This window comes from Gorilla gorilla, chromosome 6, assembly GCF_029281585.2.
Source record: "Gorilla gorilla gorilla isolate KB3781 chromosome 6, NHGRI_mGorGor1-v2.1_pri, whole genome shotgun sequence".
Lineage (NCBI taxonomy): Eukaryota > Metazoa > Chordata > Mammalia > Primates > Hominidae > Gorilla > Gorilla gorilla.
Genome location: NC_073230.2, coordinates 53,720,226 through 53,737,269, shown reverse-complemented (window position 1 = coordinate 53,737,269; position 17,044 = coordinate 53,720,226). Strand labels below are relative to the sequence as shown.

The following is a 17,044-nucleotide window of genomic DNA, read 5'->3' as shown; positions in this document are numbered from 1 at the left end:
TTGAAAAGATTATTGATTACTTTTTGCACCGTTGTTGAAAATCAGTTAATTATTAATGTATGGGCTTGTCAACGGACTCTCAACTTGTCTATTTTTGTGCCAACACCACATTGTGTTCATTACCATTACTTTGTAGTAATTTTTGAAAACAGAAAGTATGAGTCCTCCTACTTTGTATTTTTCTTTTCAGGATTGCTTTGGCTTTTCTGCATTCCTTGCATACATTATGAATTTTAAAGTCAGATTGTCAGAGAAGTCAGCTGAGATTCTGATAGAGACAACACTTAATCTGTAGATCATTTTGGGGTATGTTGCCATCTTGACAATGTTAAGTCTTCTAATCCATGAACATGAAATATTTTCCCATTTAGTTAGAGCCTCTTTAGTTTCTTTTGGCAGTGTTTTATAGCTTTCAGAATATAAATTTTACACTTCTTTTTTCAATTTATTTTTAAATATTTTATTCTTTTTGATGTTATGAATAAAATAATTTTATTTTTGAATTGTTTATTGCAAGCATATAGAAATATAATTGATTTTTTAATCTTGATTTCATATCCTGCAATGTTGCTGTACTCATTTATTAGTTCTAATGGACTTTTAGTATATTCCTTAGGAATTTCTAAATAGCAGATGGTGTTATCTTCAAATAGAGATTCTTTTACTTCTTCCTTTCCAATCTGAATGCCATTTATTTATTTTTCTTGAATATATCCTCCAGTACAGGTAGAAGTGGCAAGAGCAGACATCTTTGTCTTGTTCCTGATCTTAGGGAAAAAGCCTATAGTCTTTCATCAAGTATAATGTCAGCTGTGGGTTTTTCCTAGATCTCTTTCAACAGCTTGAGGAAGTTCCCTTTTATTCCTAGTTTGCTGAATATTTTTATTATAAAAGGGTATTTTTGTTTGTCAATTATTTTCTGCATCTACTGAGACGATCATGTAATTTTTTTCTTTTTATCCTATGACTTATTGATTAATTTTATTAAATTTTAGATGCTAAAATAATTAATATTATTTTAATTAATTAATTTTCAGATGCTAAAATAACTTTGCACCCCTGGAATAAATCCCACTGATCATGGGATATATTCCCCACTGATCAAGATTCTTTTAATATGTTGCTGTATTCAATTTGATCACATTTTGTTTAGAATTTGTGTGTCCATACTCATAAGAGATATATGATCTATACTTTTGCTCTGATGTCTTTGTCTGGTTGTGGTATCTGGGTAATACTAGTCTCATAAAATGAGTTGAAAAGTTTTCACTTTTTATATGTTGACCTATCTCCAAGTTCACTAATTCTTTCTTCTGGAAGTTCAAATCTACCATGGACTCCTTTTAGAGAGTTTTGTATTTCAGTTACTGTACTTTTCAACTCCAGCATTTCCATTTAGTTCTCTTTTTTTCATAATTTTTCTGCATTGATATTATCTATCTGATGCAACATCATACCCTTCTTTACGTCTTTAATCATGTTTTCCTTTAAGTCTGTGAACATATTTATAATAGATTTCATATTCTGAAATCTATTTTTGTTAAATCTGGCATCTGAAAAGTACTTTGTGCCATCCGGTGTTGTTGTTGTTGTTGTTTGTTTGTTTGTTTGGGACGGAGTTTTGCAATTATTGCCCAGGCTGGAGTGCAATGTCGCGATCTTGGCTCACTGCAACCACCGCCTCCCGGATTCAAGCGACTCTCCAGCCTCAGCCTCCCGAGTAGCTGGGATTACAGGCATGCGCCACCACGCCCGGCTAATTTTTTTTTATTTTTAGTAGAGATGGGGTTTCGCCATGTTGGTCAGGCTGGTCTCGAATTCCTGACCTCTTGATCCACCTGCCTCAGCCTCCCAAAGTGCTGGGATTACAGGTGTGAGCCACCACACCCGGCCTGCTTTTTTACTGGTGTATAGGATCTACTTTACTATTTATTTGCATGCTTCATAATTTTTATTGGAAACTGAACATTTTAGATTGTATATTGTAACACTTCTGGGCCCTGGTCTCTCCCTCACCAGGGCTTGGTACTGCTACTTCTTGTTTGTTTTTTAGTGATTGGCTGAATTATTTTAGTGAAGACTATTCCTGCTCACCACCACCAGGGTTCAGCAGCTGATGTTCCTCCTCAGGCTGCTTTGCTATGGGTATGTCCACAGGCACTCTGGGATGACAGTGGTACAGGTAGGACTCTCTTCCTCTTCCCGGGCCATGCCCAGCTATTAAACTCCACTGGTTGCCAATGGCCTCCTGTATTGTTTTCAACAATTCCCTGGGCACAAATTCCAAACTGTAGCTCATTTGAAGGAATAGTTTCTGAAGCCAGAGTTTGATATTTGTTCTGATCCCAGAGTCTGATATTTTCTGTACCCAAGAGGACTCCTCCCAGCTGTCATCCCTCAGTTCTCTCCTGCAAACTAGCTGGGCTATAGTCCCGGCTGTATCTTCATTAGATCTATAAATCCCCTTCCAATTGCCTGTCATTACAATCTCCACTTTCTTGAGAGTGCCCATAGATTTAAACTTCTCCAGGTTCTCCTGCAAGTGATGTTAGTTTTCATGAGAAGAGAAAGGAGCTACCTGTTTCATGTCCTGCATCTCCCTTCTGGCAAAAATCTCTGAGTCAGGGCTCTGGACTGGGGGTAGGGACAATGACAATCTTCTCTCTAAATGATTTCCCTGCTCTGAGAGCTAAGTACTTCCTGGAGGGGGGATCATGTCCTTTGGCTTGCCTCTTCTGGTGTGAAACCAGAGCCTGGGCAAAGGAAATAAGAGCCCTAGTGTTCTCAGCATGCCACATCCAACGTAGACTCCATTCCATGAATTGGGGCTGGGCAGAAGTGAGCCCCCTTCCACTTCCCCTCTTCTCTTCTCTCCCCTTCCCCTTCCTTAAACTCCCCACCTCCTTGCTCTTGACTGCACTTGTCTGGAGCTTACCTTAGCAACAGGTAGCTGGGGGCAGGATGAGACACTGAAGTCCTGACCCTCCTGGAAAGACAGCCCACTGACTGGCAGCTGGGAGGAGAGGAAGCTCTGTGTTCTTAGCTGCACCAGTCTGGAGTGTAATCTCTACCCACAGAGCTTAGAGGGGAAGGGAACAAGGGATTTTGGTTCATATACTACACTCTTATCTTTCTTACTGAACTTTCATAGATTTTCTTGGATAGATGTTTTTTCACTTGTTGTTTGCTTTTACAGCCATTTTAGGACTCTGAATGGTTTGGTTTTGTTTTTTTTAATATTTTTCACCAGTTTTACTAGGGAGTAGGTTGGTGAAGCATCTCACACTGTCATGCTGCCTCCAAATCTTAAAAGTTCCCCATTGCCTTCCAACTAAATCAAAACTCTGAGCCTGACATTTACAGCCCACACTGGAAACTCCTAGCACACCTCACCTCTCATTAATGCCCATAAACATACCCTGTGTTCTCACTACACCAAACAGCTTACTAAACCCAGCATGTACAATGTACTCTCTGGTTCTTGTATTTTCCTTTGTTGAAACTAGTCCTTCCTCCATCTTGCTCAGGCGAACCATCCTATCTGCCCATCCTTCAAAGTCATGGCCTGAAGGCCATTCCTCTGAGAAGCCCTCTTATCCACTGCATACAGAGTAGTTTCTCTCTCTCCTCTGAAAACCCCAGCACTATCTCAGTATATTTTAATGGACTTGACTTACTTTTGTTGTTATTATCTTCCCCACCTCCTTCCCCTACAACTACCAAATCCTTTAGAAGAAAGATTCTTCCCTGTTTGACGTTGTCACCTCCCTAGCACCTATGTCATGAATAACGTTCATTAATTATTTTTAAATGAATGCATGCATGCATGCATAAACGAGATTGGATAAATACAGGGCAAACCAAGAAGGAACTGCTGCAACAGCCCAGTTGTGACATGGTAAGAGTTCAAATCAGAGGATAAAAAGACAAAGTAAGAGTCATTAAAGAGCAAAATCAGCAAGATTTTGTCTCAGTTTTAGAGTAGAGGGAGACTACAAGGAAATATTAAGGCCAGGGATGCACCATGGATAATTTTTCACTCTCTCTATAGCCATGATGTGTGGATAATTCTGGATTTGAACATGTTTACCTCGCCCAAAAGCTTGCCAATGTCTGTCCATCTTACTTGCTGTCTTGCAAAACAACACCATACTTCAACATCTTCTCACACAGAAGAAGGGTTGTGCTGAAGACATGAAGTATGGAAGTTTGGAGAAGAAGCTGGTTAGGGGGCCAGGAGTTCAGATTTGACAAGCTGAGTTTCAAGAGAACAATGACCACATGGAATATCATGTGGGAAAAAAGAAATTTGAGGTAAAAGTGAGGTAAGAGTGCTGAAAGCTAGGTAAAAGCTTTGAGAGTCCAGAGTAGAACACCTATGCAGGAGAGGGTTAGTATGTCCCACTGTGAAGGAGCACTTCTTTTAAGGAGAGAGCGAGTTTTTTTGTTTGTTTTTTGTTTGTTTGTTTTTAGTATTTCAGCTAATGTATGTGTCCTGTAAGCATTTCCTGACATTCATTCCATTCTAATAGGACAATTGAGTAATGACACTAATAAGGTCTTTCAGACTAAATATTTGTCCTCCATCATCTCTGGACTAGAGTGGCAGTGACTCACAGAAGCTCCCACATTTTCCAAGATGCCACAGGGGCAGTCTATATTATTTCTCCTAGATCTCCCAGAGCATCCTGCTCTGTCCTCTTGTCTTACATCTCTGGTGGAAATCCTTTGTACCAACAGTACCCAGATGAAGGAGGGCCAACCATTTTGTCTAGAAAAGTGGCTCTAACTCCAAGTCACTGTTCTCAGACCAAGCCAGTATCTCTTCATTCTCTTTCCAAGGCCCCTTCCGGATGGAGGGACTGAAGCTGACAGCATCCTTCCTACTTAGCGGTGGTACTCAGCCCCTGTACTATGCTGGGGACACAACTGACATTTCAGTCCCTGTGAATGCCCTATTGTAGAGCCCGTAGAACACAACATGAAAGATGCCCCCTGGAGTTGTGCAAAACCTACTGTCTTGGCCAAAGAAGCAGTAAGAGAAAGACAAGGTATGAGTGCACATGCTTCCTGGGGAAGCCAAAGAATTATTAAGGGAAGTAGAGCAATGGTTTTCAACGTAGCCTCAGTAAAGTCTAAAGCTTTCAACCAAGGGCCTTAAGGAAAATTGTTAATGTGAGTCTCTGAGTGTCATATTGATTTTTTAAACATTTAGTCCAGTATTCTTAAGTACAATATAACAAGACTTAAGAAATTAATTTTATTTTCTAAAACGTTTCTTTCTTCTTGTCATGACATTTTTAAATATCATATATAAATACACATATTCGATATCTATGTAATGACGGTCTATGAGAAATTCTTTGTTTTCTATTTCTATTGTAAATGTATTTTTCTCATATACGAGTACTGTAACTAAAAGATAATTTTTATAGAAGGAAGGAAGAGAGGGAGACAAGGAAGAAAAGAGAAGAAAGAGGAAATGCCACCACAGCCCTAATGCTTCTACACAACCAAAGCTAAAATCTGAATGTTTTTCAACCTGTTGTTTTTCCACTGCGGAACCAATGTAAAACTACTAGCAATCTTACTATAACCTGGATCTTAGCATTATATCTTGGTGATATAGTATTCTTTTTATACATTGTTGGATATGATTAGATAACATTTTCTCAGAATTTTTGCATCTATGTTGATGAGAGATATTGATCTGTAGTTTTCGTTTCTTTTAATGTCTCTATCTGGTTTTCATATTAAGATAATACTGACCTCATACAATGAGTTAAGTGTTAATTTGTATCTATTTTGAGAAAGAGATTGTGGAGCATTGGTGTCATTTCTCCCTTAAATGTTTGGTAGAATTCACCAGTGAAACAATCTGGGGTTAGTGCTTTATTTTTGGAAGGCTAATTATTGATTTAATTTTTAATAAGTATCATTCTATTTAGTTATTTGTTTCTCCTTGTGTGAGTTTTGGTAGTTTGTGTTCTCAAGGAATTAGTCCATTACATCTATGTTATCAAATTTGTGGGTGTAAGGTTTTCATAGTGTTTCTTTATTATCCTTCTAATGCTCATGGTACTAGAACTGATGGCCTCTCGTTTATTTCTGATGTAGGTAAAATGTGCATTTTATTTTTCTTGGTTAGTCTAGCTACTGGTTTATCAATTTTCTTAATGTCTTCAAATAACCATATTTGGTTTCATTGATTTTCTCTATTGTTTTCCCGGTTCGGATTTTATTGATGTTTGCTTTATTTCATTCTTTATGCATGCCTTAGGCTTAAATTGCTCTTCATTCTCTAGTTTCCTAAGGTGGAGGTTTAAATGATTGATTTTAGACCTTTCTTAATTTCTATCTGTGTTTAATTCTATAAATTTCCCTGTAAGCACTACTTCAGCTGCATCCCACAGGTTTTGATAAATTGTATTTTAATTTTCATTTAGCTAAAAATAGTTTTTAATTTCCCTTGAGACTTCTTTTTTTAACCCATGTGTTACTTAAAAATGTATTGTTTAATCTCCAAATATTTTGTGATTTTCAAGCTATCTTTCTGTTACTGATTTCTAGTTTAATTCCATTGTGATCTGAGAGCAGACGTTGTATTATTTCTATTTTTTTAAATGTGTTGAGATGTGTTTTATGGCCCAGGATGTGCTCTATCTTGATGACTATTCCACGCAATCTCGAGAAGAATGTGTATTCTACTGTTGTTGGATTAAGTCATCCAAAGATGTTCATTATATCCTCGATTGATGATGCTGTTGAGTTCAACAATGACCTTGCTGATTTTCTGCCTGCTAGATCTGTCCATTTTTGATAGAAGGGTGTTGAAGTCTCCAACTATGGTAGCAGATTTATCTATTTCTTCTTGCAGCTCTACTTGTTTTAGCCTCACATATTTTGATGTTCTGTTATTAGACACACACACATTAAGGGCGATTGTGTCTTTTGGATAATTGACATCTGTTTCATTATGTAATGCCCCTCTTTAATGCTGATAATTGTCTTTGTTCTGAAGTTTTCTTTGTAATTAACCTAGCTAATTCTACTGTTGTAATTAGAGTTAGGGTGATATATATTTCTCCATCTCTTTACTCTTAACCTATAGCGTCATTATATTTTAAGTAGGAATCTTATGAACAATATATATGTGGATTTTGTTTTTCATTTTCTAAAGCATACTGACAACCTCTTTATTTTCGTTGGGACATCTAGTATGTTTAAAGGGAGTACTGATATATTTTGTTAAAGCCAACCACATTTGTAAATGTCTTCTACTTATTGAATTATTATTTGTTTATTTTTCCTCCTCTTTTTCTACCAACTATAGTTTTAATTGAACATTTCACATAATTTAATTTTCTGTCCTCTCTTACATATCAATTGTATTTATTTAGTAGAAATTATAACTGGTTGTGATAGTTAATTTTATGTGTCAACTTGGTTGCACCACAATGACAAAAATGGGGTCAAACATTATTCTGGATGTTTCTGTGAGGGTGTTCTTGGATGAGGGTAACATTCAGATTGGTGGATTTTGAGTAAGACAGATAGCCCTCCATAATGGGGGTGGGCATCATCCAATCAATTGGAGTCCTAAATAGAACAAAAGACTGACCAAGCAAGAAGGAATTCTGCTGGCAAACTGCCTTTGCATTCTAACCACAGCAGTGGCTCCCTGCTAGGTCTCCAGCCTGCTGATTTACCCTGTAGATTTTGGACTTCCCAGCTCCATAATTGCATGAGCCAATTCTTTAAAATATCTCTCTATATCCACATCTCATTGGTTCAGTTTCTCCAGAAAATCCTGACTAATACAGATTTTAGTACCTGGAGTGGTTCTAAAGGAACTCAATCTTTTTTTTAGATTTCAAAGTATTTATTTATTTATTTATTTACTTATTTATTTATTATTTCAATAGATTTTTGGGGAACAGATGGTGTTTGTTTACATGAATAAGTTCTTTAATAGTGATTTCTGAGATTTTGGTGCACCCATCACCTGAGCAGTGTATCCTGTACCCAATGTGTAGTCTTTTATCCCTCGCTCCCCTCCCTCCCTTTCCCCTAAGTTCCCAAAGTCCATTATATCATTCTTATGCCTTTGTGTCCTCATAGCTTAGCTCCCACTTATAAGTGAGAACATACAGTATTTGGTTTTCCATTCCTGAGTTACTTCACTTATAATAATGGTCTCCAATTTCATCTAAGTTATAGTAGCACAATTCACAATTGCAAAAATATGGAACCAGCCCAAATGATGAGGCTGAGTGCTGAGTTTACACCACTTCAGTCAATGAGTAGATAAAGAAAATGTGGTATATGTATGCATGAAATACTGCTCAACAACAAAAAGGAATGAAATAATGGTATTTGCAGGAACTCAATCTTAAGGGTGAGTTTTCTGAATTGGTTCTGGGATTTCTGGAATTGGCTACCTGTTTTGATTATATTTAAAGACACTAATAACTCCATTTCCAGTAACGAAGAGAATACTGATAGTCCACGGCATAATGTTGCAGCAGAGATACGCAAAATATTACCACTGGATATTCTCAAATACTTGTAAGAGGCAAGGATCTGGGTGACTATGTATATAGTATCTTCAAACATTTTTGTCTAACTAACAAGCATAATGACATTAGCTGGTTGTTTCTAATTAAGCTGGATAAAGTGGGGAAAGGAAAGGATGAGCTCAGGGATTCAAATTCCCAGCTCAAGCCTATATAAATGACCTGAAAGCTTAGATATCTACTCTGAAGAAGTCCCTTGTCTCCTGTAGCTCCAAGACCAGAATTGGTAAAAACAAAACCCTGTGAGTGACTGACTTACAACAAAAATTGAATTCCCAGCCTCCACTTTAACAGTGCTTTCTGTTAAAGTGAGGGCATTGATAGGGAAAGAATGGGATCCTGAAAGTTGGAATAGATATGTATGGGAAGACCCTGATGAAGGTGGAGACATTGAGACACTAATTTCTGCTGAGTTTTCTTTTCCAGTAGAAGCAGGCTGTCCACCCCCATCTGAGGGGATTAACTTTGTATTGCCCGAGGATACTGTAATGGCCTCCACTGAGGCAGTTGCCATGCAAGACAATATTGCTTCTCCTCAGGACTCACCCCTACCACCCTTCTTTGGTTATAGACCAGGTCCCATAAGACCCCTAAAAGTGAGGTACAATATGTAACCCACGAGGAGGCGCACCGCATTCCGAAAGAACTACTTGAGTTTTCTAATATATGTAGATAGAAATCCAGGGAACATGTGTGGGAATTGATATTAGAGGTATGGGGTAATAGTGAAAGGAACAAAAAGTTGGATCAGACTGAATTTATTGATATAGGCTTACTAAGCAGAGATTCTGTGTTTAAGGTTGCAATTCGGGAAGCTAGAAACAGCTCCAACAGTTCATTTAGTTAATTGGCTGAAACATAGACCAAAAGGTAGCATAGACCAAAAGATCTTGAACTGCAAGATCTGCCTTGATTTACAGTAGAAATGAACTCAAAGGCTTAGGGACACTAGAATGTTAGAGGGAATTTGTCATTTAAGACTTTCTTACCCACCATGGGCAGGTCCAAAGGGCATTATCTTGCACCTTGACCATAAGGAATACATTTATGAGGGGAGCCTCAGCATACTAGAAGAGCTCTGGCATTACTCTTCTCTGTAGGCCAGACCGTACAGTGGGAACTGCAGCTGCTGAACTGGGAAACATAAATGCAATGGAAATAATGAGAGTCCAAGGGTGTCAGGGACCAAGTGGAGGCACTCAACCAACAAAGGCAAGGTAGGTGCAGCTACTCTAATGGACAGCAGAGCCAAGGCAGCACTCAGAATAGTCAGACTCCTGTGGATCTCTGGCGTTGGCTACTTGATCATGACATTCCTAGAAGTGAAACTGATAGGAAACCTACTAAATTGTTATTGACTTGTATAAGCAGGAAAGTTCAAGGACAAGTGAACAAAAATCTAATCTGAATCACAAAAACAGAGTCTTGGCACCTCAATCAATTCTCAGACTTAAGCCAGTTTACAGACCCAGAACCCCTTGAATGAAGGAGGGGCTGGGCCCCCTTGAGAAAGGGCCCCAGTACACTGTTGAAAATATTTCTCCCAGTGTTCTCCAAAGGGACCTAGAGGCTTTCACTGGGGCAATTGTGGATTGAGGGAAAGGAAGTAATCAGACCTTTCAGGAACTGCAGGGCACTGGCTCTGAACTGTCATTGATCAGTTCAGAAGCCATATTGCATTCCCAGAGAGATGGCAGAAATTAGTGCCACCATCAAGGACTTGAAAGATGCAGGAGTGGTGATTCTCACCACATCCCCACTGAACTCTGCTATTTGGCCTGTGCAGAAGACAGCTGGATCTTGGACAATAACAGTGAATTATTATAAGCTTAATGGAGTGGTGACTCCAATTGCAGCTGCTGTGCCAGATGTGGTTTCATTGCTTGAGCAAACGAACACACCTCCTGGCCCTGGGCTGCAGCTATCAGTCTGTCCCTGTCCCACATCGGTCTGGCTGCTCCTCTTGATGAGTCTGAGTGCTGAGTTTACAGACCAGCCCTAGGGTCATGGCAGAGAGGATGGCAGCCTGGCAGCTATGGGGTTGGAGGGTTAAAGGGGGGACCCAAGATAGGGAGCTAGATCCTCCAGGAAAAACCAGAATGTCAGGGAGGCCACCAGCCCCACAGATGAGAGAAGCAGCCATGGATGCCCAGCCTCCAAGAGGTGGCCTGAGGCAAAGAGAAGTGTGGGCTTTCACCCCAACATAGAGCAGGGGGAGTCCAAGAGACAGGGCTGGAGGCAGCCAGCAGACCGAGATGGAATCCCCTGGGATGGGCAAGGTGCCAGGAAAGATGTGGAGGGGAGGAAAGAAGCAGTCAACAGGGTGAGCAAGAGTTAGGAGGGGCAGCGTTGGGCACACCAAGCAGGGCACAGTGTTAAGGAAGAAGAGCTCTGAGGAGCAGAGAAGAGAGATGCAATCAGGGCTCAGTCATGGAAACAGAAGTGAAAAAAGGATGCTGGGAGCCCTGTGGAAGAAGGAGGCTAGCAGGAAGGGAGGGCAAGCAAGGGAAAGGCTAGGGAGCAAAACCAAGGAAGCACTTCTGTCTTGTGTTTAAGAGGAAAGAAACCCTGTTCCTATTTATAAGTTGAACGGAAGGGACAAACCAAACCAAGAGGAAGAGGCTGAGGACCCTGGGGAGGATGGGGACTAATGGAGAGGTGGGACACAGGAATGCCCAGCCTGGCCAGGCAGAGGAGGAAGGTCCCAATGCCACTGGGAAGTGGAAACCCTGGGGCAGCCGGGGCAAGATCTAGGGTAGTTAGGACAAGGGGCTCTGCAGACCCAAAACACCATCTTGATATCACAAAAGCACAAAATGCATAAGGAAGGTGAGGGTGAAGGACAAAGGGATTTCAGAAACAAAGATAATATCACTAAATAAACATCCACAGAGATAACAGTATTTCCATGCAGAATATTTATTGTAAATGTTTCCATTATAGACACTTGTTTAACAACATATCCAGTGTACATTTTAACAGGTGGCAACATCACCACAGGTAGCTTTGATTATGTAATCAACACTTTTAACTTTCCCTACACATGTACATCAAATGTGAATGGTGGAATATACAAGTTAACCGTCCTCCTTCAAACTAGCTGAAAAACTACTCTCTCTTATTTCATTTTGCATTTTCTAGGCAGTATTTTTCCATGCTCTTTAAAAACAGACGCAGGAGCTTTGGAAGAGCAGAAGTGCAATTACTTACATACAATATGATGAGAAGTGTTTCATGATATACAAATTAACATAGTACAAGTTATTAACATAGTACAAGTTTTTACTGTGTAGAAAAAATAAACTTACAGTGAATAAATAAACAGCTTTCTATATCAAGTTATGTATGGAGTATAAAAAGTAGTTACTATATATATATACATATACATATATATATAAATGTGCATGTTCTAGAGTATAAATATACTATATACTTAAATATTTCACGTGACAGAACATTATTTCATCTGGTTTCAGTTTTGTACATTAAAATACATCTGGCAGTTGGGGTCTCCCCTGATCTCTGGAGACCCTGGGATCCTCTTCCCATTCCAAGGGTAGACGCACCAGCAGAGTCCCGCCTCTCCATCCATGGATGTCTCACACTGCAAAGACAAGACCAAGGTCAAGAGCAGCAGATGACAAGCTGACAAGGAAAGTAGAGCCATAGCTGGCCCTTTTTTCAGTGCAGCCGAGCACTGCAGAGCCAAGCCAACAGTCCCAGCTGTGAAACCAGCTGCCCATGATGCAGGCAAATCTCACACCCTCCTGGTTCTCATCATAAAATAGAGACAGTGACCGAGTGGCATGTGCAATAATGACTTCCCATGTGTGTTAAACAGTACAGTGTGTGCACAGCTGTCTGCTTCATAGCCTGATGTCAGGGGAGCCCAACCCAGAGGGAACATGTCTCGTGTGTGCCCCACTGTTCATTGCCTGTGAAGCAGGGCCTAGTCCTCAGTTTCTCCCAATAAAATCTACAGAACCTGTACTTCACTGAGACCTAAAGCACTCCTCAATATGAAATCTTGGTCTGTTTGATCTCATTTATTATCTGGCAAGCCACAAAAATGTTGTTGTGTTTTATTAGACAGTTCAAGGAGAAAAAAGTGTAAGAGCTGTCCAAATAGATACTTGCTTTTCTAAGTTAAGTTTGTTCCCTTCCTCTCTTGTATAGGTGAGGAACCCAAGATCCAAGCATTAGGGGGCCTAGGAAAGTCTTCCATAGCTATTGGCTTGCTGAGTGATGGAGCTCAGGCTTAGCCCCAGGGCCCCTGGTCCAGCACAGGTTTTCCACCTCTGGCAGTGACATATTGACCTGTTCAATAGGCTTTCTTCACCTAGCTGTTCCAGGTTCCCAGAGGGGTGGATCTGGCTCAATACAACCACTTCTGGTGTCTACTTTGGAGTGGACCTTCTTTGCCATGAATGACCGTGGCTTGGCAGGAATGTAGGGCAGTAGTCCCTTTCACCCTGACGATGCACACTGGCAAGGCCACCTACCTGTCTGCTGTGATAAAATCCATTCTTGTTGCAGTTTGGCAGGTAAAATTTGGAAATTTCTTCTCCTGATGTCTCCTGTGCCTTGGCTAAACTCTCTACGACTCTGTAGAGTTCCATTCGGCAGGGCTCCTAAGAGAATAACTTGACATTAGCATATCTAACAAGACACAGTGAATTATCAGCCTAGACAATGACTGATGGAAGAGGTTTCATAGAAGCAGGAGTGGCCCTACGATCTGGCCACGGGGACCTGGGACTAGGTGTCATGTGATGTGCTCCCTCTGGGCCTCTTTTTCCCACCTGCAGTTAGTCTGTCTTAAGTTGTTCAGATAAAGAACAAGAACACCATTCTCTCCCTCACCAATCACTCTCTCAATACCTGCACATAGACATCCCCTGGCAAGAGCCTCACCAACACCACAAAACTCTTCCCAACTCCTCCTGCCACCTACTGAATACTTTTGGCACCTGCCATCTGGTTAGAAGAGTGGGCATAACTCTTAATTAAGAATTTAGCAGAAGACATTTCTAGATTTTGAGTAACTTTCCTCTGCAATCTACAAGGTTCTTTTACATAAACTAAATCAAGTGAGGATTAAGGCATTCATTTGGATAATTTAAGAATTAACTTTCCTCCATTTATCGTTATTCTCAGATGAAATTCCAAAATGTTGAGAAAATGGTTTAATCCTGCCTTTTTCTGGGTAGGCATGTTTGTGGAAGTAATTTTTTTTCTCAAATCAAATCACTCCGACTTTGATTCTCTGTCGCCCTCAAGTGGTAGAATTCAAAACAGACATAATTAAGATAATGGTGTGTTGATGTTTAATGAGTTCCGAGCTTCAGTTTGGGAAGATGAAAATTCTGAAGGTAGATATTGGTAGTGGTTGCAGAATAACGTGCATTACTTATTGTTACTTAATGCCACAGAAACCTGTTCTTCAAAATAGTTAAGACAGTACATTTTATGTCTATTTTATGACAATTTTTTTAAAGGGAGGCAAATGATACAATGGGGGTGAAAGCAGTTAGGCCCTTGTACTAAGTTTTGGAACAATGTAACTCAATGTTCTGACACCCTTTAGAGAGGAGCTCAGAGACATGAAGTAACCTATCGTCAGGAACTACATTTTCTCTGCATCCAGTGGGCTCCTCTCCTGAAAGTCCATGGGTTCACAGTTTGACAAAGTTTAGCTGAGAAATGGCCACTAGGTTTTGGGGGAAAAGTATTTCTTTCCAGGGCATCAGGACCAGGAAGGAGTGGGCCAGGTCTGCTTGTCACAGCCGACTCAAGCTACATCCTCTGACAGGAGAGTTCCCACCACCCACCTGCTGGGCCTCACCTTCCATTTTTTGATGTTGGTGACATGGAGAGCCTTCGAGCCATCATAGGTACTGATGGCGTCCCAAAGGATGGAATGATCCTCTTCAGAAGGGGCCATCAGATGGAAATTATCCAGGAGCTCCTCCTCAGTTATCTCCGTGCTCTCCGGGCTTTCAGGGCTCCCTGCCTCTGGAAAGGAAACATTGCAGACCCCATGAGCCCTCCCAAAGCATCTGCCCCTCTCGGGCCCCCAGGAGATCACTTCCTTCCCTCAAAACCAGGCTGGGCCATGAGGATGGCCACATTCCTTAACCTGATTTTCACTGACTCTCACTGTAAAGGACCTTGTAATGGTTTCCAGGAAGAGTGATGACCCAACAGCAATGCCAGCTCTGTTCCTGACAATAGTAAGTTTCAGGGCCTGGCAAGGATGCCCCACGTTCCTGCTTTTAAAGCAGCAGGGGAGCAGAGCAACAAATGCATTTGCTGAGGCTGAGAACAACCCTAAAGAAGCCAGGATTAGAGTTCAGTTCCTAACCGCATTAGTAGGGAGCCTCGAAACCTCAGCTTCCCCATCCTTAAAATGGGGATTTTACTAATATCCCTGAATGGATGGTACAGTTCATCTAGAAGTGGAGTCTAGAATGCAGCTCTCCTGACCCAAACTACTACCCTCTTCTATTTTGGGGCCCCTGCCTTCCCAAGTCCTAAGGGACTTCTCTGCAACACCCCCTCCACCCCCATGGCAAGAGGATCTTGCAGATAGAGTCCAAAGGTACATGAACAGAATCAGCACACTGGCCTATAAGGGACCCCCTGTGGAAATCCATCTCCTTGAGGATCAGTGAGACGACTCCCTTTCATTTCCTCTGAAGGGCAGAGAATCCGCAGGAAATCCCTGTTCCCTCCTTGGAAGGGTCACTGACTCTCACACACTCACTCTAACACCCTATCAGGGTATGGAAGTCCTAATTCCTCCAAGAATGGCACAGGACAGGACGTGCAAGCAGCCCAGATGAGGAGATAGGGGCTGGAGTAGAGAAATAGGCATTTCCTCCACTTCCCGCTACAAACAAATGCCTGCTTAAATCCAGGAAAGAACCTGATTGTCATGTTCTTAGGGGGCAACATACACATCAAACATTGTTTTTCTATGGCAATGAATGGAAGTGAAGCTTTTAGCCTCAACTCTCACATTATGTTCTGTAAACATCTGGGAAGCACATACTGTATCCAGGACGTATATTACAAAGGACATTCCAAACACCTCCTGGGGAGGCCAGCAGGAGGGATTCCCTTCTTAGGCCTTCCCGGATGCTCCAGCCACTGGGGCTGCCCACGTGCTGGCAAGGAGACTGGTGGGGGACCCAGGGTGGCATCCCAACTGCGGAGGCAGCCCCACCGCCTCCCTCTACTCTTGCTGTCTGGGTCTCTAAAGATCCCTGGGCTACGAGGGCCAAGTGCGAGCTTCCTCCTTGAGTCTCCACTAAGCTATGTGTGCCCTGGAACATCTTCCTTCTTCTCCCAGGGCACGTCCTGCCAAGACCATGCAATGATCGGGCTCTACTGGGTGACCCAAGCTCCTTCCCCAACTACGTGCTCTGGTTTCAAGCTCTAGTTGTGGACAAGCCCCTGCCCGGCTGCAGCCCCACCCAGTAGTTAGGGGAGTGGGGGCGGGAGGGGGCAGGAGGTGGCGGGCGGGGGCGGGCGGCAGGAGGTGCTGGAGCAGGGGCGGGACTGTGGTACCTGCAGCATGCGGAGCGGAGGCGTCAGACTCCTGCACGCAGGCGCCTTGGCCGCGGGTGAGGGCGTGCAGAGGTTGCTGCTCCCCCGGCAGCGCGCGGCAACTGAGTCCCCGGGCGCAGCGTGCAGTCGCCACGCCGCACGCAGCGCCCAGAGGCAGGGCGCACATCGGGCAACAGCCGCAGCCGGCGGACCGGGTGACCTCCGAGCACGAGGCGGACACCGGCGGGCAGAGCGCGAGCTTCTCGGCGGAGCAGGGCGCGCACTGCCACGGAGCGCCGGCTGTCACGCCGACCTGGACAGTCAACAGGAGCAGTACCAGCCAGACGCGAGCAACGGGGACCTCTGACATCTCCAGGCGCGAGCAGCAGACAGGGGCCGATGCTCTCTGGGCTGGTGGCGGCGGGCGGTGGCCCATACTCTGGGCAAGTGATGGTGGAGCGGTGGCCAGTGCTCTCTGGGAGGGTGGCGGCGGCGCGGCGGCAGATGCTCGCTGGACGGGATGGCGGTGGCCGATGCTCGCTGGACACAGCGCGCACCTTATAAAGGGCACAGGCCGCGCCACTTGCACCAGGAGGTTAATGATTGGCAGCGCGGCACGCTAGGAGCTGAGTGTTCAAAATAAGTTTGTTTTGCTAGTGCACCCAAGGCCCTACGCAAACCGCTGGTGGGAGGAGGGTAAACGGTTTTGATTTCATACTGTTTGTCCCGTTGTTAGGGGGTTCAGGCCCTGAGTTAAAGTCCAGTTCTAACAAGTGCTCAGCTGGGAGGGGGATGACGTTTGTTTTTGTCAAAAAGACAGCCCAGGTCCAGCTGGCCAGGCTCTTTAATTGACACAGAAAAAAGCCCTAGAGATCTCCTGCAAAGCGTCTCCTGCAAAAATTAAAAAATCCTGGGTA

At 42.7% G+C, this 17,044-nt stretch overlaps 1 protein-coding gene across 1 annotated transcript; it reads right to left on the bottom strand.

Annotated features, from left to right (window-relative positions):
- Positions 1-11,479: 11,479 nt before the first annotated feature.
- IGFBP1 (insulin like growth factor binding protein 1) lies at positions 11,480-16,779 on the bottom strand. The gene is made up of 4 exons (XM_031013011.3): positions 16,149-16,779; positions 14,422-14,591; positions 13,079-13,207; positions 11,480-12,180 (listed from the first exon to the last, which is right to left on the bottom strand). The coding sequence occupies exons 1-4, from the start codon at positions 16,561-16,563 to the stop codon at positions 12,049-12,051; spliced, it is 846 nt and encodes a 281-aa protein (XP_030868871.1). The 5' UTR covers positions 16,564-16,779; the 3' UTR covers positions 11,480-12,048.
- Between the last annotated feature and the right edge of the window lie 265 nt (positions 16,780-17,044).